A 23,362-nucleotide genomic window follows, 5' to 3' on the forward strand; every position below is an offset into this window, starting at 1 on the left:
TACCTGCAATACCTTTCGAATGAGATATTACATGTAGAATTTGAACCTGTGGTTCTTAAAATAAACTAAGAAAAGATATTTTTCTATATAAAAACCTATTGGCTGGATTTGTCTCTGAGTGTGTGTACCTCATTTATTGTCTATGTGTATGTACAACAAATGCTTAACACTACTCCTTGGATAAGCCTACTGCTCGACCACACTACCACAAAATAGAGCATTAGTATTATCTATTTTTACCACTATTTTACCTCTAAGGGGAACCCTTGGACTCTGTGCATGCTATTCCTTACTTTGAAATAGCACATACAGAGCCAACTTCCTACATTGGTGGATCAGCGGTGGGGTACAAGACTTTGCATTTGCTGGACTACTCAGCCAATACCTGATCACACGACAAATTCCAAAATTGTCATTAGAAATTGATTTTTGCAATTTGAAAAGTTTTCTAAATTCTTAAAAGACCTGCTAGGGCCTTGTGTTAGATCCTGTTTAGCATTTCTTTTAAAGTTTAAAAGTTTGTAAAAGTTTGAATTAGATTCTAGAACCAGTTGTAGATTCTTAAAAAGTATTCCAACTTTTAGAAGCAAAATGTCTAGCACAGATGTGACTGTGGTGGAACTCGACACCACACCTTACCTCCATCTTAAGATGAGGGAGCTAAGGTCACTCTGTAAACTAAAGAAAATAACAATGGGCCCCAAACCTACCAAAATACAGCTCCAGGAGCTTTTGGCAGAGTTTGAAAAGGCCAACCCCTCTGAGGGTGGCAACTCAGAGGAAGAGGATAGTGACTTGGAGGACAATTCCCCCCTACCAGTCCTATCTAAGGAGAACAGGGTCCCTCAAACCCTGACTCCAAAAATAATAGTCAGAGATGCTGGTTCCCTCACAGGAGAGACCAACACCTCTGAAATCACTGAGGATAGCCCCAGTGAAGAGGACATCCAGTTAGCCAGGATGGCCAAAAGATTGGCTTTGGAAAGACAGATCCTAGCCATAGAAAGGGAAAGACAAGAGATGGGCCTAGGACCCATCAATGGTGGCAGCAACATAAATAGGGTCAGAGATTCTCCTGACATGTTGAAAATCCCTAAAGGGATTGTAACTAAATATGAAGATGGTGATGACATCACCAAATGGTTCACAGCTTTTGAGAGGGCTTGTGTAACCAGAAAAGTGAACAGATCTCACTGGGGTGCTCTCCTTTGGGAAATGTTCACAGGAAAGTGTAGGGATAGACTCCTCACACTCTCTGGACCAGATGCAGAATCTTATGACCTCATGAAGGGTACCCTGATTGAGGGCTTTGGATTCTCCACTGAGGAGTATAGGATTAGATTCAGGGGGGCTCAAAAATCCTCGAGCCAGACCTGGGTTGACTTTGTAGACTACTCAGTGAAAACACTAGATGGTTGGATTCAAGGCAGTGGTGTAAGTAATTATGATGGGCTGTACAATTTATTTGTGAAAGAACACCTGTTAAGTAATTGTTTCAATGATAAACTGCATCAGCATCTGGTAGACCTAGGACCAATTTCTCCCCAAGAATTGGGAAAGAAGGCGGACCATTGGGTCAAGACAAGGGTGTCCAAGACTTCAACAGGGGGTGACCAAAAGAAAGGGGTCACAAAGACTCCCCAGGGGAAGGGTGATGAGACAACCAAAACTAAAAATAGTAAAGAGTCTTCTACAGGCCCCCAAAAACCTGCACAGGAGGGTGGGCCCAGAGCCTCTTCACAAAACAATGGGTACAAGGGTAAAAACTTTGATCCCAAAAAGGCCTGGTGTCATAGCTGTAAACAGCATGGACACCAAACTGGAGACAAGGCCTGTCCCAAGAAAGGTTCCACTCCAAACTCCCATCCAGGTAACACTGGTATGGCTAGTCTCCAAGTGGGATCAACAGTGTGCCCAGAGCAAATCAGGGTCCACACTGAAGCTACTCTAGTTTCTGAGGGTGGGGTGGATTTAGCCACACTAGCTGTCTGGCCGCCTAACATGCAAAAATACAGACAGCAACTCTTAATTAATGGGACTAGAATAGAGGGCCTGAGGGATACAGGTGCCAGTGTCACCATGGTGACAGAGAAACTGGTTTCCCCTGGCCAATACCTGACTGGAAAAACTTACACAGTCACCAACGCTGACAATCAGAGAAAAGTACATCCCATGGCAATGGTTACTTTAGAATGGGGAGGGGTCAATGGCCTGAAACAGGTGGTGGTCTCCTCAAATATCCCAGTGGACTGTCTGCTTGGAAATGACCTGGAGTCCTCAGCATGGGCTGAGGTAGAGCTAAAAACCCATGCAGCAATGCTGGGTATCCCTGAACTGGTGTGTGTGAAAACAAGAGCACAATGCAAGGCACAGGGTGAAAAAGTAGAGCTGGAGTCTGGAAAAATGGCCCAGCCTACCAAGAGAACAGGAAAGTCAGTTGGGAAACCAACTGCAACACAGCAAAAGAAAGGGAACCTCTCTTCTCAGGAAGAAGTTCTGCCCTCTGAGGGAACTGAGCCTTTGGAGCTTGAACCTTACCAGGTTGAGCTCTTAGGCCCAGGGGGACCCTCAAGGGAGGAGCTGTGTAAGGGACAAGAAACCTGTCCCTCTCTTGAAGGCCTTAGGCAGCAAGCTGCTGAAGAGTCCAAAGGCAAGAAAAATGGAACGCATAGGGTCTATTGGGAAGATGGACTCCTGTACACTGAGGCCAGAGACCCCAAACCTGGTGCCACTAGGAGAGTGGTAGTGCCTCAGCTGTTCAGGAAGTTCATCCTAACATTGGCCCATGACATTCCCCTTGCTGGACATTTGGGACAAACCAAGACGTGGGAGAGGTTAGTCAACCACTTCTACTGGCCCAATATGTCCAACATGGTTAAGGAGTTTTGCCTCTCCTGCCCCACCTGCCAAGCCAGTGGTAAGACAGGTGGGCATCCAAAGGCCCCCCTCATTCCACTTCCAGTGGTGGGGGTTCCCTTTGAAAGAGTGGGTGTGGACATAGTTGGTCCACTAGAACCTCCCACAGCCTCAGGAAATATGTATATCCTGGTAGTAGTGGATCATGCTACCAGGTATCCTGAAGCTATTCCCCTTAGGTCGACTACTGCCCCTGCAGTAGCCAAGGCCCTCATTGGTATCTTTACCAGAGTGGGTTTCCCTAAGGAGGTGGTGTCTGACAGAGGTACCAACTTCATGTCAGCATACCTAAAGCACATGTGGAATGAGTGTGGAGTGACTTATAAATTCACTACACCATACCATCCACAAACTAATGGCTTGGTTGAGAGATTCAACAAGACATTAAAAGGCATGATCATGGGGCTCCCAGAAAAACTCAAAAGGAGATGGGATGTCCTCTTGCCATGCCTGCTTTTCGCTTACAGAGAGGTGCCACAGAAGGGAGTAGGATTCTCACCCTTTGAACTTCTGTTTGGTCATCCTGTAAGGGGACCACTTGCCCTTGTTAAAGAAGGCTGGGAGAGACCTCTCCATGAGCCTAAACAGGACATAGTGGACTATGTACTTGGCCTTCGCTCTAGAATGGCAGAGTACATGGAAAAGGCAACCAAAAACCTTGAGGCCAGCCAACAGCTCCAGAAGTTTTGGTATGACCAAAAGGCTGCACTGGTTGAGTTCCAACCAGGGCAGAAAGTCTGGGTTCTGGAGCCTGTGGCTCCCAGGGCACTCCAGGACAAATGGAGTGGCCCTTACCCAGTGCTAGAAAGGAAGAGTCAGGTCACCTACCTGGTGGACCTGGGCACAAGCAGGAGCCCCAAGAGGGTGATCCATGTGAACCGCCTTAAGCTCTTCCATGACAGGGCTGATGTCAATCTGTTGATGGTAACAGATGAGGATCAGGAGGCAGAGAGTGAACCTCTCCCTGATCTTCTGTCATCAGACCCAAAAGATGGCACAGTAGATGGAGTGATCTACTCAGACACCCTCTCTGGCCAACAGCAAGCTGATTGTAGGAGAGTCCTACAACAGTTTCCTGAACTCTTCTCCTTAACCCCTGGTCAGACACACCTGTGTACCCATGATGTGGACACAGGAGACAGCATGCCTGTCAAGAACAAAATCTTTAGACAATCTGACCATGTTAAGGAAAGCATCAAGGTGGAAGTCCACAAGATGCTGGAATTGGGAGTAATTGAGCGCTCTGACAGCCCCTGGGCTAGCCCAGTGGTCTTAGTCCCCAAACCTCACACCAAAGATGGAAAGAAAGAGATGAGGTTTTGTGTGGACTACAGAGGGCTCAATTCTGTCACCAAGACAGATGCTCATCCAATTCCAAGAGCTGATGAGCTCATAGACAAATTAGGTGCTGCCAAATTCCTAAGTACCTTTGACTTGACAGCAGGGTACTGGCAAATAAAAATGGCACCTGGAGCAAAAGAGAAAACAGCATTCTCCACACCTGATGGGCATTATCAGTTTACTGTTATGCCCTTTGGTTTAAAGAATGCCCCTGCCACCTTCCAAAGGTTGGTGAATCAAGTCCTTGCTGGCTTGGAGTCCTTTAGCACAGCTTATCTTGATGATATTGCTGTCTTTAGCTCCACCTGGCAGGATCACCTGGTCCACCTGAGGAAGGTTTTGAAGGCTCTGCAATCTGCAGGCCTCTCTATCAAGGCATCCAAATGCCAGATAGGGCAGGGAACTGTGGTTTACTTGGGACACCTTGTAGGTGGAGGCCAAGTTCAGCCACTCCAACCCAAGATCCAGACTATTCTGGACTGGGTAGCTCCAAAAACCCAGACTCAAGTCAGGGCATTCCTTGGCTTGACTGGGTATTACAGGAGGTTTGTGAAGGGATATGGATCCATTGTGACAGCCTTCACTGAACTCACCTCCAAGAAAATGCCCAAGAAAGTGAACTGGACTGTGGAATGCCAACAGGCCTTTGACACCCTGAAACAAGCAATGTGCTCAGCACCAGTTCTAAAAGCTCCAGATTATTCTAAGCAGTTCATTGTGCAGACTGATGCCTCTGAACATGGGATAGGGGCAGTTTTGTCCCAAACAAATGATGATGGCCTTGACCAGCCTGTTGCTTTCATTAGCAGGAGGTTACTCCCCAGGGAGCAGCGTTGGAGTGCCATTGAGAGGGAGGCCTTTGCTGTGGTTTGGTCCCTGAAGAAGCTGAGACCATACCTCTTTGGGACTCACTTCCTAGTTCAAACTGACCACAGACCTCTCAAATGGCTGATGCAAATGAAAGGTGAAAATCCTAAACTGTTGAGGTGGTCCATCTCCCTACAGGGAATGGACTTTATAGTGGAACACAGACCTGGGACTGCCCATGCCAATGCAGATGGCCTTTCCAGGTTCTTCCACTTAGAAAATGAAGACTCTCTTGGGAAAGGTTAGTCTCATCCTCTTTCGTTTGGGGGGGGGGGTTGTGTAAGGAAATGCCTCCTTGGCATGGTTGCCCCCTGACTTTTTGCCTTTGCTGATGCTATGTTTACAATTGAAAGTGTGCTGAGGCCTGCTAACCAGGCCCCAGCACCAGTGTTCTTTCCCTAACCTGTACTTTTGTATCCACAATTGGCAGACCCTGGCATCCAGATAAGTCCCTTGTAACTGGTACTTCTAGTACCAAGGGCCCTGATGCCAAGGAAGGTCTCTAAGGGCTGCAGCATGTCTTATGCCACCCTGGAGACCTCTCACTCAGCACAGACACACTGCTTGCCAGCTTGTGTGTGCTAGTGAGGACAAAACGAGTAAGTCGACATGGCACTCCCCTCAGGGTGCCACGCCAGCCTCTCACTGCCTATGCAGTATAGGTAAGACACCCCTCTAGCAGGCCTTACAGCCCTAAGGCAGGGTGCACTATACCATAGGTGAGGGTACCAGTGCATGAGCATGGTACCCCTACAGTGTCTAAACAAAACCTTAGACATTGTAAGTGCAGGGTAGCCATAAGAGTATATGGTCTGGGAGTTTGTCAAACACGAACTCCACAGCACCATAATGGCTACACTGAAAACTGGGAAGTTTGGTATCAAACTTCTCAGCACAATAAATGCACACTGATGCCAGTGTACATTTTATTGTAAAATACACCACAGAGGGCACCTTAGAGGTGCCCCCTGAAACTTAACCGACTATCTGTGTAGGCTGACTAGTTTTAGCAGCCTGCCACAAACCGAGACATGTTGCTGGCCCCATGGGGAGAGTGCCTTTGTCACTCTGAGGCCAGTAACAAAGCCTGCACTGGGTGGAGATGCTAACACCTCTCCCAGGCAGGAATTGTCACACCTGGCGGTGAGCCTCAAAGGCTCACCTCCTTTGTGCCAACCCAGCAGGACACTCCAGCTAGTGGAGTTGCCCGCCCCCTCCGGCCAGGCCCCACTTTTGGCGGCAAGGCCGGAGAAGATAATGAGAAAAACAAGGAGGAGTCACTGGCCAGTCAGGACAGCCCCTAAGGTGTCCCGAGCTGAGGTGACTCTAACTTTTAGAAATCCTCCATCTTGCAGATGGAGGATTCCCCCAATAGGGTTAGGATTGTGACCCCCTCCCCTTGGGAGGAGGCACAAAGAGGGTGTACCCACCCTCAGGGCTAGTAGCCATTGGCTACTAACCCCCCAGACCTAAACACGCCCTTAAATTTAGTATTTAAGGGCTACCCTGAACCCTAGAAAATGAGATTCCTGCAACTACAAGAAGAAGGACTGCCTAGCTGAAAACCCCTGCAGCGGAAGACCAGAAGACGACAACTGCCTTGGCTCCAGAAACTCACCGGCCTGTCTCCTGCCTTCCAAAGATCCTGCTCCAGCGACGCCTTCCAAAGGGACCAGCGACCTCGACATCCTCTGAGGACTGCCCCTGCTTCGAAAAGACAAGAAACTCCCGAGGGCAGCGGACCTGCTCCAAGAAAGGCTGCAACTTTGTTTCCAGCAGCCTTGAAAGAACCCTGCAAGCTCCCCGCAAGAAGCGTGAGACTTGCAACACTGCACCCGGCGACCCCGACTCGGCTGGTGGAGATCCGACACCTCAGGAGGGACCCCAGGACTACTCTGATACTGTGAGTACCAAAACCTGTCCCCCCTGAGCCCCCACAGCGCCGCCTGCAGAGGGAATCCCGAGGCTTCCCCTGACCGCGACTCTTTGAACCTAAAGTCCCGACGCCTGGGAGAGACCCTGCACCCGCAGCCCCCAGGACCTAAAGGACCGGACTTTCACTGGAGAAGTGACCCCCAGGAGTCCCTCTCCCTTACCCAAGTGGAGGTTTCCCCGAGGAATCCCCCCCTTGCCTGCCTGCAGCGCTGAAGAGATCCCGAGATCTCCCATTGACTTCCATTACAAACCCGACGCTTGTTTCTACACTGCACCCGGCCGCCCCCGCGCTGCTGAGGGTGAAATTTCTGTGTGGACTTGTGCCCCCCCCGGTGCCCTACAAAACCCCCCTGGTCTGCCCTCCGAAGACGCGGGTACTTACCTGCAAGCAGACCGGAACCGGGGCACCCCCTTCTCTCCATTCTAGCCTATGTGTTTTGGGCACCACTTTGAACTCTGCACCTGACCGGCCCTGAGCTGCTGGTGTGGTGACTTTGGGGTTGCTCTGAACCCCCAACGGTGGGCTACCTTGGACCAAGAACTAAGCCCTGTAAGTGTCTTACTTACCTGGTTAACCTAACAAATACTTACCTCCCCTAGGAACTGTGAAAATTGCACTAAGTGTCCACTTTTAAAACAGCTATTTGTGAATAACTTGAAAAGTATACATGCAATTTTGATGATTTGAAGTTCCTAAAGTACTTACCTGCAATACCTTTCGAATGAGATATTACATGTAGAATTTGAACCTGTGGTTCTTAAAATAAACTAAGAAAAGATATTTTTCTATATAAAAACCTATTGGCTGGATTTGTCTCTGAGTGTGTGTACCTCATTTATTGTCTATGTGTATGTACAACAAATGCTTAACACTACTCCTTGGATAAGCCTACTGCTCGACCACACTACCACAAAATAGAGCATTAGTATTATCTATTTTTACCACTATTTTACCTCTAAGGGGAACCCTTGGACTCTGTGCATGCTATTCCTTACTTTGAAATAGCACATACAGAGCCAACTTCCTACACTTTGTCAGTGAGAACAAAGAATATCCTGTCATGAGTTTGTGTCAATTTGGTGATAAAGAATGTAACTACTGAAATGGAGTGATAAATGTTTCCAGATGTGGATCAGACAGCTAGAACGTACTACAAGTCAACAGCACAGAACAAAGTCAAAGTGCATTTTTATTAGTTTAGCAAAGGCCGAAGCATTTTCATTTGTATAAAGTCTCCAGATCAGGAGTCGCCAACCTTTTATGTATTGAGAGTTATTTCCGATCAGTGAAAATCATAGTGAGCTACTGAAGGCTGAACAACTCGTGCATTGTTACCAGACAACCCCACGGCCAGCTTCATTGACTTTAGGCTTGTGTCCGTAAAGCCAGATACAATGGTTTAAACAAAATACTAGAGGCATATATGACAGGGCTACCATATGCACCCGTGAGAGTGTGGTTTTTAGGGGATGTATGAACAAGTGTATTTATGAATGGGACATTTGTGTATGGGTAATGGAGAGCCTGTGTTGCATTCACTTGCTGCACAGGACTTTCCTTTCACCATATGTGGCACTGTTACATGCATAACAAACATACAACCATTTTTTTTTAAATGGGAAAAATGTAAAGTGTAGGAAACTTTTCTGCACAAAATGTTACAAATATAGAACATTTTTCTGCACTTTGTTTCTCCCATTTTTAAAAATCTATCTGCAACCAGATGATAATAATGCAAAACAAACACAGCCTTCCCTTAACTTTAGAAGGAGAATGTGACCCTCAGCTTATTTAAAAATAAACTCAGGGACACAAGCTACTTAGGTGTCTGGGAGCCACTGGTAGCTCCCGATCAACTGGTTTGAGACACCTGCCCCAGATTATGTGACACTCAAGGAACTTTATTAGAGAAACCTAACATTTGTGATGGCAAACCAATTAAATGCTCAGTGGACCAATTATGTTAATTTGATGCTCACAGTAGACATACTTCAGGTGGATCAAAGATAAAAATATGCTGTATTCTTAAGAGATAAGTCATCCAAAGCACCATCAAGTTCAGGACAAAAACCTACCGCTGTATTGCACTGTTCGTTAAACCATATATTGAAATTAGAGTGCCTTTACAATTTCCGAGCCAATTTACACAATTTCCCTGCAACATCCTTTTTTACCTCACCCCCGCACCCCCAAAAGACGTTTTATGCACTTACCTGGAATTATGTTCTGCTATTTCCGGTTTCAAAACAACAACTTCCTCTTCCTCACTGTCAGACAGCACAACCGCCTCAGCTAATTAAAAAAACATAAAAGTAACTTATTCTTGGATCTGGAGGGCTACAATCTGGTTTGATTTTAAGAAGAATGCTGTTATCTTAAACGTGATAACTATACACATCATGAAGTTCAATAATTGTTTTCAAATCGGAACACTGAACTTTCTTAAGCAAAACTACCACTAATTTTCATGGATCCTCCATGCGTATGCAAGGACCATGGCAGGTTTTTGTGATTTGGAAACAGATGGTTCTGACCATGGCGGTTGCTTTAGCATGGAAAGGGAGTTCTTGCAAGTGTCTCTGATTTTTCAATCAATTAGAACTGCGAGTTAGTTAAATATATTTATCAGGGCTTCTGGAATTATGCAGCATGGGAGCACCAAATTATGTGAGAGAGATGACTACCTTATGCGGCAAGGAAAGTAAAATTATACAACATAATGCAGCACATTTCTTGATCTCATTACTTCATTATTTTGTCATTTTAAACATGGTAATAATATCTGTGCAAAGTTCAGAAATCAAATACAAAAACAAGCAACTGAAAGATAACCAGTTAACCTTTGTAAAGGCATTCCACTGTGCGCAAACCCATGTTGCCACATTCATAGTAACTTTTGACCCCTTTCAGCTAGAAATAATTTTTGTTTGTTAAAATCTGCAGATTATGCAGCAGATGAAGATGACAGATGTGGCAAATTCATTAATATGTGAAAAGAGCTGCAGCCGTTGAATCACAATTCCAGTGACCCCGATAATTATCAAGACCTCGCATTTAAACCCACTTTAATTTAATCTATTAAAAAAGCGGTTTGACCTTGTTTTCAATGCCCCCCCCCTTAACATCTGTCAATAACGGAAAATACTTTGTCCTTATTTGCTACACCAGTATTACCCCTCAGTGCTTTCTCCTGGCTGCCTGTACAATAGCTCTACAAAGACATGCCAAGAAAATGACCTGTGTCAGGTGGAGGTAGTGTGGTTCTTAAATCAGCCTCTTATTTACTAAAGGGTATGACAAGAATCTGCCTGTTAGGCTGGGCTCATGTGCTGAATGTGACACTCAAATGGTAGACCATGGGGGGCATTCCCTGGGTATAAACTTGGAACAAAGGGTCTTGTTGCTCATTGAATTACTATATACTTATTAATTACAACATTGTTAAGAGCCTCAGGGTTCTAAAGGCGACATAAAAGGTGCTTTGCGACTATCATCTACTTTAATTTCACAGCAAGTAAACCTTTGGCCGGTCATGTACTCCTTCCAGTGAGTATAATTTATTGATTTAAGAAACATAAAATGGAATATTGGGTTGTTGGTGAACCTAAACTGACTCCTGAATATTGTGGAGGTTCTGCTTGCTAGTCAGTTGGATATTTTAAGTTGATTTCAGTATTTAATAAATACGGTATTACATAAACCTAATCTTCCAGCAAACTTGTGAAGGCAATGTGAGGTCCAATGCAAACTTCAAGGCCAGTCTCAACAAAAAATAGGAAACGGAGCTGCTAGGGTTGATTTGATGGACGTCTTTTCTGTACCACAAGGTGAGAACTGGAGCTTTAAGGCCATCCCAAATAACGGAAATACTTGGAAGCCTCATTTTTAACTCTGTATCGAATAATGAATGTTATACAGACTGATGACCATGCTACTGTGAAGATTAAGCCCGAGCACTAATTATGACACTAATACTATCTCAACTTCGGTGAACAGCACAAACTTTACAAGTCAATCATAAACATCTTCGCCCAAGGTTCAGATAGCATATCTATAGCAAATGTAGCATTGCCAACTTGGGTAATGGTCCATATTCTCTATTTAATGTTAGTTCTGCAATGCTCAAAACGTCTAAGTCTCTGTAAGGGAGTCTAATTTTACCCATTTATAATAAGGGCTCAAGAGTAGATCAGGGTAACTATTTTACAACAGGTTCTACAAGAGGTACTCTTTGTACATCTAGTATATGGGATAAGCAAGACAGTGAGTTTCAGTTGAATGGATGGGATTCCGTGCCAACAGTTCAACAACAGATAACTGATCTTCAAACACAAAACAAATGTCAAGACGTAGTTAACCTTGTATGTTGCCTAAATAGATATGTCCACTGCTTCTGATCCAGTTCACCAACTTTCAATTTGATTTAAGTTAAGAAACTGGAGAATTTGGTATGGTCACTCCTCTTGCTTGTAATGCACGTGGTCCTTGACTACACTGTTAGATTGTTTTCTGCTTCGCAGGTGTGAAAGAGGGCCTCTTTTTTACATGTTTATCCCTCCACTTTTTGCTTGATGTGTCCTAGAAATTGTAGTGCCCAGGGCCCCCACTAACCAGAGCCAGAGATCTTTCCCTAAATCTGTTGTGATGCATTGGCACAATTAGATACACCCTTAGCTACCACTATAAGTCACTAGTAAGCAGGCACCTATGTGCTGAGAGCATGGGGTACTATGGGTAGGCCCTGGAGGGCAGCATCAATGATTGCGCCACCCTCTAGTGCGATGCATCCAGATGCACCCAGCACTGCAATTGCAGGCTGAGTGTTCTGGTGCAAACCTAAACCACAAACTCGACATGGCACACTACCTGTGTGCCCTGTCCACCATACACTGCATTTACTACTAGTAAGACACTCTTCTGGCAGGCCTTACAGACCTAAGACAGGGTGTTCCATATTATTATTATATATGAGGGCATAATTGCATTTGCAATATGCCCCCACTGTGTTCTTGCCAAACCTGGGACATAGTGAGTGAACAGAGCAGCCATTTTAACATGTGCTGGACAGTGGTCAACATGACCCAGCTACATGATGGCCACTCTGAACCCTGGGCTGTTTGATATCAAACAACTCAGAATGATAAATCCAAATTGGTGCAAGTATTGGATTTATCCCTAAATGTACCCATAGGTCACCTTAGAGGTGCCCCCTGCAAAAGCTAACTGTCCTGGCATTGTTGCTGACTGGTCCTATCCAGCTGCCACCTCCAGACACCCAATATACAAACCTAGGGGGAGAGCCCTGCCTTTCCTGTTTGTCAGACAATGCCCTTGCTGGGTGGAGGAGCTTCCACCCCCTCTCTCTCAGGAATATGCACGGTCTTGGCGGTGAGCTTCAAAGGGCTTACTCCCTTGAAAATCGACCCCCAAGCCTGTTGCTAGTAGCAGCTGGCCTCCCCCTTTCAAACTTCCAGCAAAGGCGGGACCCTAACAAAGGGTAGGAGGAGTGGCCTCACCTGGCATGCACCACCCCTAAGGTATTGCCTGCAAGGTGGACCCTCCCTTTCATTTTCCTTCATCCTGAATGGAAGGAAAGTAGCCAATTAGGTTTAGGGCAGTGACCCTTCCCACAGGAAATGGTTACTATAGTGGGTGTAGCCATCCAAAGTTAAGTGTCCTACTGAACATTACCAGGTTACCTACACCCACTAAATTCAGTATTTAGTGGGCATCCCTGGACTGAGAGATTAGATTTGAAGGGACAAAGATGACCAGCCCAAAGAAGAACCAAGGCATGAGAACTGTGGACCTGCTGCACAAGAAATTCCTGCCTGCTGAACCCAGGACCTTTCAATCGCTGCGTAGGAGGAGCTGCACACTAGACTGACCTCAAGAAACCCAGAGGACCTCCAGACTTCACAAATCACCCAAGATCTCCCTTCTGAGTGGAGGTACCACTCTGCAACCAATAAAAAACCAGCAACCAAGTGTCACCTCACTGACCGGCCACTATCTCCCAAACTGGAAGTCGCAACCAGACCAGACGACACACCGACGACCACCAGGACAAACCCTGCAAGCGTGCCAAGTTTTGTGGCACTGCGCCCTCTGGTTGCCGTACTGAACCAATACCCTGGGTACTGTTCAGATGACATCAGACAATAAGAAATCCAGCTCCCCCAGAGCTGAAAAATGATCAGGAGGAAGCCCCAGTCGAGGGACTTCAGGAACACCCCAGAACTCCCATCCGAGTGCCCCAGATGTCCTGTACGCAGCCCTCAGAGAGACTTACCCCAGCTCCAAAGGACTCCGTTGTGCACAGCTCTTGGATTACCAACTCGCTCTGCACCCAGCTGCCCAGCAACGTGGAACCAGCTGTGCCCCCAGGGCCCCACAACCCTTGCGATCTCAACACCAGAAGGGGAACCCAAGGCACCACCTTTAAATCTGCAAGAACCACCGTTTTCCAAAAGGGGACCTCCTCATTGGCCCTGCACCTGCTCCAAGAGACTTTTCAATGATGCACCCGCTGGAACTAGGAGCCGCCCGAGCCTTTCCAGCTGGCAGTGTGCCCACCGACGACCTGGACTAACCTGCCAGAGCAGAACCTGGTAAACCCACTGTGTAATTTTATATGCATTTTTAAAAGCGACTGCCTATTGAGTCCTATGGTGCGTAATTACGCACAGAAAGACTGCATTAATTAAAACTTCAAAAATCCATATCTTAAAAAGTACCTAACCAGTTTTGATAATCTTGGTCTTAAAATTATCTAAAAATCTGAAGTATTTTTATAAATTGGTCTGGAGTCATTCCTTCGAATGTGTGAGATGAATGATTGATACTTCGAGTACCACAAATGCTTTGCATCTCTCCTCTCCAAGATTAGCCTAACTGCTCAAACAAGCTACTTCCAAAATGAGAGCATTAGGTGATCTAGCTTTTGCCTCTGGAAACCAACGTGTGGTTGCCTGGACCTCCTACACAGTGTGCCTAGTTCGTACACTACATAGAGGGCCAGCCTCCTACATTTGGTGGAAGAGCGGTGGGATAAAGACTTTGCATTTGCTGATACCATTTTGTCGATTCTGTGACCACACGGAAACTCTCCAAATTGTCTTTAGTTATTATTTTTGATTTTTAATTGACTAAATATTTTTTGCGAATTTCTAAAATAATTGTTCGACATATATGCAGTGTCAGCACGCTCAACGAGGCCGGCTTCTGGGGCTCCATCTCAATCCACAGTTTAATGTGGAATAACCATCAGGATAGATAAATCAACAGCATACAGGCACATCAATCCACTCCTCTCTCAGTACCCCTGGTGATGCAGCAGCCCCAGGCAGTATCCCTCTGCTCCTCAGCCTGAGGCCTATCTGACCTCAGAGTCCAGGGGCCGTTGTAATCCACCATTCTGCTCTCCACACAGCCAACAGCAGACGCTAAGTGCCTCAGGGGTGTACCGTCAGACCAGAGCACATCGATGTTTGGGGTGGGGAGGAAGTCTTTCCAACAGGACAATTTGAATCCCTCTCAGGCGAGCACGCAGCCTAGGATGAGCTGTAGGCAGTCTTCACTGCAGTGATTTGCTCCCCAGCTCTACTGGATTGGAATGGCCCCAACAGGGCCCTCAGGAACTGAATTTACCAGCAGCTGCATCTGGGATTACAGCCCTACAAACTCCTCTGGCTCAGGGTGTCCCCTTGTGGTGTAAAAAGCTGATAACGGCCTGGAATCCAGCGAGTTGGTGTAGAAATCTCTGCCCCCGTGCAGCATTCTGCAGTGCATCAGCTCGTGGCTCAGTCCCTTTGTAGGCCCAGCTCGCACACACGAGTAAAAGGTGTCTCCGTGGTCAGCTAAGAGTCACAGTTTCACTGCCAATGTCTGTACCAGGGGTTCTCAATCACTGCAGCACCTCTCTTAGCAGGAGTAAAGCAGCTGTGAGGCCACATGTTAGCAGCGATTAGGTATGCGGCAGGACAGCATACTAATTAGATGACCATCTTCCTGCGTTGCTCTCTACAGAGTGACTAAAGAGAAAGGGAGATTTTCTACAGGTAGCATGACAATCTGTCATGCTTTAGCTATTTCGTAACATGAAATCAGTCAAGTTCAGGCAAACATCTTTTGGGGGTCTGGCATGGGTGTCTGTGCGGTGGAAATCGTTCTTGTCCGTGGGGCTGTTGTAAAAGCTTGTACCGGCATCAGTACATGGGCAGTAACGGGTGCCAAAGGGACAGACTATGTGGGAGGAGGACCTGCCAGTATTAAATCGATTGGAGACCCATGTAGCGACCAAGGGGTCAAAGGGAGTCAAAAGTATTCTAAACATTTGCCACACGCCCCACTTCAAGGCCTTGATTTGCTGTGTGGTCTGTGATGAAGGTGCAAAAGAACTTTGGAAATCAACGAAGACTGCTGCTGCTGGGAGTACGTCTTACTCAACACGTCAGACTTTTTTTCCTCACATTGTTGTAATTATTAGGTCTTTTATTCTCTGCACATTACTCTTCTTTGAGTTATGTGTGTTAATCACGGGAGAAGATGTGATTAACAGAATGCACATTTTAATTTGTTACTGTGTTCTTCAAAGGTGAGAGTCAAACTTACAGGAATATATTTGTACTATTTAATCTTTCTCTAAATCATTATTATGGAAAAGTGGGCAGTTTCTAGAGGTTGCTAATTGTGTGTTACATTTTGAGGCCTTTCACAAAAGTCACAATCTCTTAGCATGAAAATAAGTAGCAACTTATCTTGTCACTATGTTATTCGTTTCTTCCAAACATTTTCAACAATTACTGAATAATTTTCTAAAAGCCAGACTCTAGGAGTTAGAGAGGACCTTCATGCCAAGTGACATCAGGACAGACTGCGCACAACTGAAGTCTGTTAGAAGGCAATCAGCCTTCGCTGACTATCGGGTTGGCTTTATCACTCACAGCTGCTCCTGTAGGAAGAAAATAACAGGCTTGCTATTCAATAGAATATAATCTCTATTGTCGTAAACAGGTATGAGGGTGTGAACTATCTTTTAAACTTGATGAGCTTTTACTTGTTACAATTAGTATATGTAGGAAGTTGGCTCTGTATATACTATCTCAAAGTAAGAGATGGTGTGCACAGAGTCCAAGGGTTCCCCTTAGAGATAAGACAGTGGCAAAATTAGCTAATTCTAATGCTCTATTTTGTGGTAGTGTAAACAGTAGGCTTATAAGAGGGTAGTGTTAAGCATTTGTTGTACACACACAAGCAAAAAATGAGGAACACACACTCAAAGACTTACTCCAGGCCAATAGTTTTTATACAGAAAAATTACTTTTCTTAGTTTATTTTAAGAACCACAGGTTCAAGATTTGAAGTAAACACATACAATTAAACGTACTCCACACAGGTAAGTTAGGAACTTTGAATTAAAGCAATATCATATACAGTCTTTGTAAAAAAAAAGTTTAAAAGTAGACAGTGCACCAATCAACAGTTCCTGGGGGAGGTAAGTATTGGTTAGTTTGTGAGGTAAGTAAGACACTTCCAAGTCTCAGTTCCTGGGCATAGGCAGCCCACCGCTAGGGAATCAGGACAACACCAAAGTTACCACACCAGCAGCTCAGGGCCGGTCAAGTGCAGAGGTCAAAGAGGTGCCCAAAACACATAGGTGCCTATGGAGAACAGGGGTGCTCCGGTTCCAGTCTGCCAGCATGTAAGTACCTGCGTCCTCGGGGGCAGACCAGGGGGGTTTTGTAGAGCACTGGGGGTGGGGGGCTGACGACACACAAGTTGGCCCACAAAACACACCCTCAGCAGCACAGGGTGGCCGGGTGCAGTGTGCAGAGCCGGCGTCGGGTTTTAGATAGGAAACAATGGAGGGACCTGGGGGTCACTCTGGCGGTGCAGGCAGGCACAGGGGGGGGGCTTCCCGGGACAGCCACCACATGTGCTAGGCAGAGGGTCGCGTGGGGGTCACCCTTGCACGGAGGTCCGGTTCCTTCAGGTCCTGGGGGCTGCGGGTGCAGTGCTTGGTCCAGGCGTCGGGGTGCAGTGCTTGGTCCAGGCGTCGGGAGCCTTGTTACAGGCAGTCGCGGTCAGGGGGAGCCTCTGGATTCTCTCTGCAGGCGTTGCAGTGAGGGTCCAGGGGGTTGTCTCGGGCTACTCACGAGGTCGCAGTCGCCGGGGAGTCCTCCCTGTGGTGTTTGTTCTCTGGATCTCAAGCCAGGGGCATCGGGTGCAGAGTGTGAAGTCTCACGCTTCCGGTGGGAAGAGTGAGTTCTTTGAAAATTGCTTCTTTGTTGCAAAGATGTAGCAGTTATTGAGCAAAGCTGCTGCTCACAGGAGTTTCTTGGTCCTGGGGGGTCAGGGCAGTCCTCTGAGGCTTCAGAGGTCGCTTGTCCCTGTTGGATGCGTCGCTGGTTGCAGGTTTTCGACTCTGGAGACAAGCCGGAAGGGCTGGGGCCAAAGCAATTGTCGTTGTCCGTTGTCTCTGCAGGCTTGTAAGTCAGCAGTCCTTCTTTGTAGTTCAGGTTGCAGGAATCTGATTTCCTGGGTTCTGGGGTGCCACTAAATACTAAATTTAGGGGCGTGTTTAGGTCTGGGAGGGCAGTAGCCAACGGCTACTGTCCTGGAGGGTGGCTACACCCTCTTTGTGCCTCCTCCCTGTGGGGACGGGGGGCACATCCCTAATCCTATTGGGGGAATCCTACAAAACTAAGATGGAGAATTTCTAAAGGCAGGGGTCACCTCAGCTCAACACACCTTAGGCGCTGTCCTGACTGGTGGGTGGACTCCTCCTTGTTTTTCTCATTATCTCCTCCAGCCTTGCTGCCAAAAGTGGGGTCAGTGGCCGGAGGGGCGGGCATCTCCACTAGCTGGGATGCCCTGGGGCGCTGTAACAAAAGGGGTGAGGCTCACCGCCAGGTGTTACAGTTCCTGCAGGGGGAGGTGGGAAGCACCTCCACCCAGGACAGGCTTTGTTCCTGGCCACAGAGTGACAAAGGCACTCTCCACATGTGGCCAGCAACTCGTCTGGTTTGTGGCAGGAACTGGTCAGCCTAACAATAGTAGTCGGATTGGTATTCAGGGGGCATCTCTATGATGCCCTCTGGGTGCATTTTACAATAAATTCCACAATGGCATCAGTGTGCATTTATTGTGCTGAGAAGTTTGATACCGAACTTCCCAGATTTCCCTGTAGCCATTATGGAACTGTGGAGTTCATGTCTGACAAACTCTCAGACCATATACTCTTATGGCTACCCTGCACTTACAATGTCTAAGGTTTTGCTTAGACACTGTAGGGGCATAGTGCTCATGCACATATGCCCCCACCTGTGGTATAGTGCACCCTGCCTTAGGGATGTGAGGTTGGTAGTGCCACAGGAAGTGTGAGGTTGGCATGGCACTATGGCAGACATGTCAACATAGTCTTTTTCTCCCCACCAGCACACACAGCTGTGAGGCAGTGTGCATGTGCTGAGTGAGGGGTCCACAGGGTGGCATAAGACATGCTGCAGCCCTCAGAGACCTTCCCTGGCATCAGGGCCCTTGGTACCAGTTACAAGGGACTTATCTGAGTGCCAGAGTTGTGCCAATTGTGGAAACAAAGGTACAGTTTAGGGAAAGAACACTGGTGCTGGGGCCTGGTTAGCAGGGTCCCAGCACACTTTCAATCAAATCTTAGCATCAGCAAAGGCAAAAAAGTGAGGAGGTAACCATGCCATTGAGGCATTTCCTTACAGTATACTATTTAGAAGTATCAAAATCAGGGTAGTAACACATAGCAGCTACGTTGGAATCCTATCTGTTTGCCCTTGTAGTAAACTTTCATGCTGCCAGATTTTTATTGTGGTTACATTCATATTGTGTACACTAAGAGTTGTTATAAGGAAATGCCTCCTTGGCATGGTTAAAATGTTTTCAAACATTTCCCATTTTCTGGTGTTTTTGAGAGTGTAATTCATTGGTTTGGTGTTCCACTGTTCTTATGTGTCAAGGAACTGATCGTTACCCGAGGCACATCTCACGCAAACACTGCTGAGTGGGCTGTGAGTTGCTTCCAGTCCAACTGGTTTCTGATTGAGGCTGGCACATCGAATGAACCCTTAGTGCCAACGGGACTAGAAAATCTAAATCTGTAAAACTGGAATTAGAAAAGTTAAACATGACTGAGGAAGATATTTGAGAATATACAGATTTTGTTCTTACCATAGTTCTGGGACAGAATAGTGTAATTTCCATGAGAAAATTGTGAGAGAAAACAGTTTTCTTTCAAAAAATGCATTTCAATGGTACAGAAATGGTGGAGTCTTATCACAAAAAATCCAACAGTTATGCTTCCTGTAATCTTCCACCCAAATAGTTCAATGACAAAAAATATCTGGTAAACAATTTTGAGTATATCACCCCAAACTTTAAGGGAGGTGTTGGCGGGGTGGGAGTGGGCGAGAGGGTTGAGCTGTCTCAATACAGACTATGAAGTAATGGAAAGCAGCTATAGCAAAAATATATTCCAAGGAAACAAACTGTTTTACCTTTAGCACCGCAGAAGGAATGCCTACCAGCTGTCCCTACCTTAAGCACTGCCTACAAGCTGTCCCTAGTGAAAATCAGTTCAATCAACATAACAGGAGATCTCAGATGTACATTCATCATAAATGATCCAGAATAACACTCATAAAAAATCTAGCACTTAGTGTTAAGGAGCTGTGTGATAGAACCTTCTCGGGCCCAGATCCAGCCTATCACTTTATTTTTAGTGTGTTCTTAGTTGTAATTATTCTGTACTACATGCCTGGTAATAAAGTCACTTTCTGTTTTTTAAGAAAACCACTGAAGCTTAAGTGTTTAACCGATCACACTAAATCTGAGTTTCTAAAATCTTCATCCTCCAAAAGCAAGCCGGATTGCTAGTCCTCACTATCACTACTGTGACAAATATTCCTTAATACCTTGATAAATTGAAGTGCCTACAAGTATGGATGTTGGTATTAAGCTGGTACATAACATTTGTGTGGCCCCATGACACCTGTTAAACAACTTTCCTCAAAACAAGATACTGCTACAAGGCCCCAAGAAAAGGCCTTGCACCCCACCTTTCAGTAATCTCTCAAACAAAATAATCAGAAATATTTAAAAGCCTGAAACAGTCAAGTGCAAGCAGCCACAACGCTACCAACTTCAATTTGAAATGCCTTTATTAGTAGATTCCTCATACAGACCTTTTTCTTTTCCGGCAGAAAGGACATGACCATTCTTTCAATAAGGAGTAACACAATAACTTCCTGCTCTTACCCCAGGGCATTTTTCTACTTTTGTAAACTTCTTGCAATCTACCCTCCCTCTTCCAACTATGAAAGGCCTCTCTTTGTCATGAGGGTTATGCGCATGCTTTCTCTTGCAAGCATTCTGATACCTTTCAAACCATAGTTGCTACTACAATTATACAAATAGATAAAATATCAATATCTGTTTAGGTCTATGTCACACGGCCTGCTTAGTACTAAAAGCACAACTAAACAATGTTAAACAAAACTAGTAAATATATTCAAATACTTGCCAAAACGAGCTGCTTGCTCCACAGCTGTGACATCTATATCCATACCATGGTTGGCTTTAATTGTAATTTCATTATTGCTTTCGTCGTCTTCTTCCACATCCGATTCTTCAAGATCTCTCCAGGTACTTTCCAAGCCCTCTCCAATTTGGGCTGTACCTGGAGTGCGCAATACAGGAGTAAACGCACTAGAGTAGTTGAGGAAATAATAGGTAATACACAGGATACAATGCATTCATGCACAAAGCTGCCAGTTGTTCTAGTAACAGACTACTGCCACAACTTACAATATTAACTACTGGTGGCCTGAACTGAAGCACTGGTATGTGCACAAAACAAGAGCATGCATTAGGAGCAAAAAGAAAGTGATATGCTATAGTCTACCAGATCGCTCTGTCTTAGAAATAAAACAGAATTTTGAAATCATCCAACTTTCCTGTTAAAAATTAAATATGTGTAATTTTGTGTTTGTGAATCAAATGTAATATTTCATGCTTTGTGTATTTGTTTAATTATACCTGTACCTGTATTTTTGTGAATTATTTTGAGAGTCAAATGGTAGAAACTGTTTAGGCCGTGGTCCCGCTTACAATACTGAACCAGTGGTTACCACAAAAGTCAACCGTTTACGAAGAAATTGGCTACTTACCTGTGACTCCCAGTTCTCCAATGCTGGTATCTTGCATGCTTGAATCATTCTTCTTCATCAAGCTGGAATCCCCAGTACATTAAAATAGCAGTATACAGTGTTAAAACGGCCATAGGCCTGAAACATTAATTTAGTAGCACATCTACCTCACTTAAAAGCATCCAAACGTCAGCCACTGAGGTGGACAATTAAGCTCTTCTACTCCCCTTAGAGGGCACCATAACTTAGATTTCTACAGCACGTCGTCACGTGAGGGAGTCTCCTGGCAGATCTCTGATTTAACCTTTTAGTGAACACAAAATCTTCCCTTGATTTGAACCAGCCCTATCTTCCCACTGAAGTACTGCAAGTTGTTTTAAGGGAGGATAGGTCTTTTCTGGGCCAGGGAGGCCTTTTTAACCCAACAGCCTACTGTCATCATGGCTGACAGAGAAAATAAAACATTTTTTATCCTGTAAGCATCTGTTTGTGCACGTAGTGCTGTAGATTCACATGCTTTGCATACTCCTGCCATCTAGTGTTGGGTCCGGAAGTGTGCAAGTTGTTTTTCTTCTAAAAAGTCTTTCGAGTCACGAGGTAGTGACTCCTCTTGGTGGTAATGCGCATGGGCTCTACTCCATTGTTAGATTGTTTTCTAGCAGGCAGATGTGAATGGAGTGTAGAGGAAGTGTAAGTAAAGAGAACGTCATGCAAATGAGAATGTAAATGAACTGGAATGGCCAAACGTGTCCAGGGAAGAGGGTGGGTGCATGTGAATGCCACAAACAGATGCTTACTGGCTAAGTAACGTTTTCTGTTTGATGACGTGTGGCTGTACATACACATGCTTTGCACAGACTGTAAAGCAGTACCCACCAAAAGCAGTGGCTAACCTGTGGGTGTTGCAGTTGTCTGGAAAAGTGTGCGCAGCACTGCTTGACCAATATTATCTTGGAGTGCTGCAACAACCACACACTAGTGTTTAGTAAAGCTGTGTGGTGTAGACCATGTAGTTGTTTTACATATATCAGCTGTAGGTATACTGCTTAGGAAAACGACTGAAGCCACTATTTTGTGAGTAGAATGTGCTCTAGGAAGTGAAGACAGTTCTTTTGAATTTAGTGTAACATGCATGTAAAAATGTAACTATTCATCTACCAATGCCCGATTTAGAAATGGGCTTTACTTTGTGAGGGGAAGAAAAAAAGTTGTTTGGTTTTACAAAATCTATCCTAGGGAATTATGGATCCTAAACAAAAGTCACTAGCAAAACCCAGAATAGCAAATCCATACCACAGAATAAGCAGGAAATGAACAAGGGATCATGTGTTTTACACAAAGTCTGGCATACCTGGGCACAAGCCCTAAAGTCAGACTCAAGACAATAATGCCTTGGATGCAATGGTGTGCAAAATAAGTGACAGCTTTATATATTTGAGAAATTGTGACATTTCTTAGTACAGCCACAGGATAATCTTTGCCTCTAATAATGTGGTGCTTACGTCTACCAGGGAGAGTATTATTAACCATCTGATAAAATAATAAAATGCAAAGGACTGTCCACCTAGAAGTGGATTGTTTAATTGTGCCTACAACATTCGGACAGTTCCATAATTCATAAATAGGTATTATGACTGTCTAAGGTTTTTAATCTTATCCAGGCAGAAGTTCAAAACTCATAATATCAATAATATGAAGGTCGCTCTCTCCTCAGCAGGTACTTAAATGGTCTGATTACCATGAAAATCTGACACTACGAGTTTCAATACAACCTTGCTCTTATGGAACAGAATGTACGGTTCATGGCAGGATAGAGTTGTAATTTCACAGACTGTGGGCTGAGGTAATACACAGAAGGAATGTAGTTGTAAGGATACCTTGTGTAGGAAGTTGGCTCTATATGTGCTATTTCAAAGTAAGGAATAGCATGCACAGAGTCCAAGGGTTCCCCTTAGAGGTAAGATAGTGGCAAAAAGAGATAATACTACTGCTCTATTTTGTGGTAGTGTGGTCGAGCAGTAGGCTTATCAAAGGAGTAGTGTTAAGCATTTGTTGTACATACACACAGGCAATAAATGAGGAACACAACTGAGTTTATTTTAAGAACCACAGGTTCAAATTCTAC

The 23,362-nt window shown here is 45.3% G+C and overlaps 1 protein-coding gene across 1 annotated transcript in view; it reads right to left on the bottom strand.

Moving 5' to 3' along the window:
* Window positions 1-23,362, bottom strand: part of EXOSC9 (exosome component 9) — a 235,145-nt gene that overhangs the window by 15,536 nt on the left and 196,247 nt on the right. Inside the window, exons 10-11 of the mRNA XM_069242553.1 lie at window positions 20,613-20,797; window positions 9,274-9,352 (exon numbers count right to left, since the gene is read on the bottom strand). Of these exons, the coding sequence (XP_069098654.1) occupies window positions 9,274-9,352; window positions 20,613-20,797 (264 nt within the window). The remainder of the gene's footprint in view (window positions 1-9,273; window positions 9,353-20,612; window positions 20,798-23,362) is intronic.

Source organism: Pleurodeles waltl, chromosome 1_2 (assembly GCF_031143425.1).
Source record: "Pleurodeles waltl isolate 20211129_DDA chromosome 1_2, aPleWal1.hap1.20221129, whole genome shotgun sequence".
Lineage (NCBI taxonomy): Eukaryota > Metazoa > Chordata > Amphibia > Caudata > Salamandridae > Pleurodeles > Pleurodeles waltl.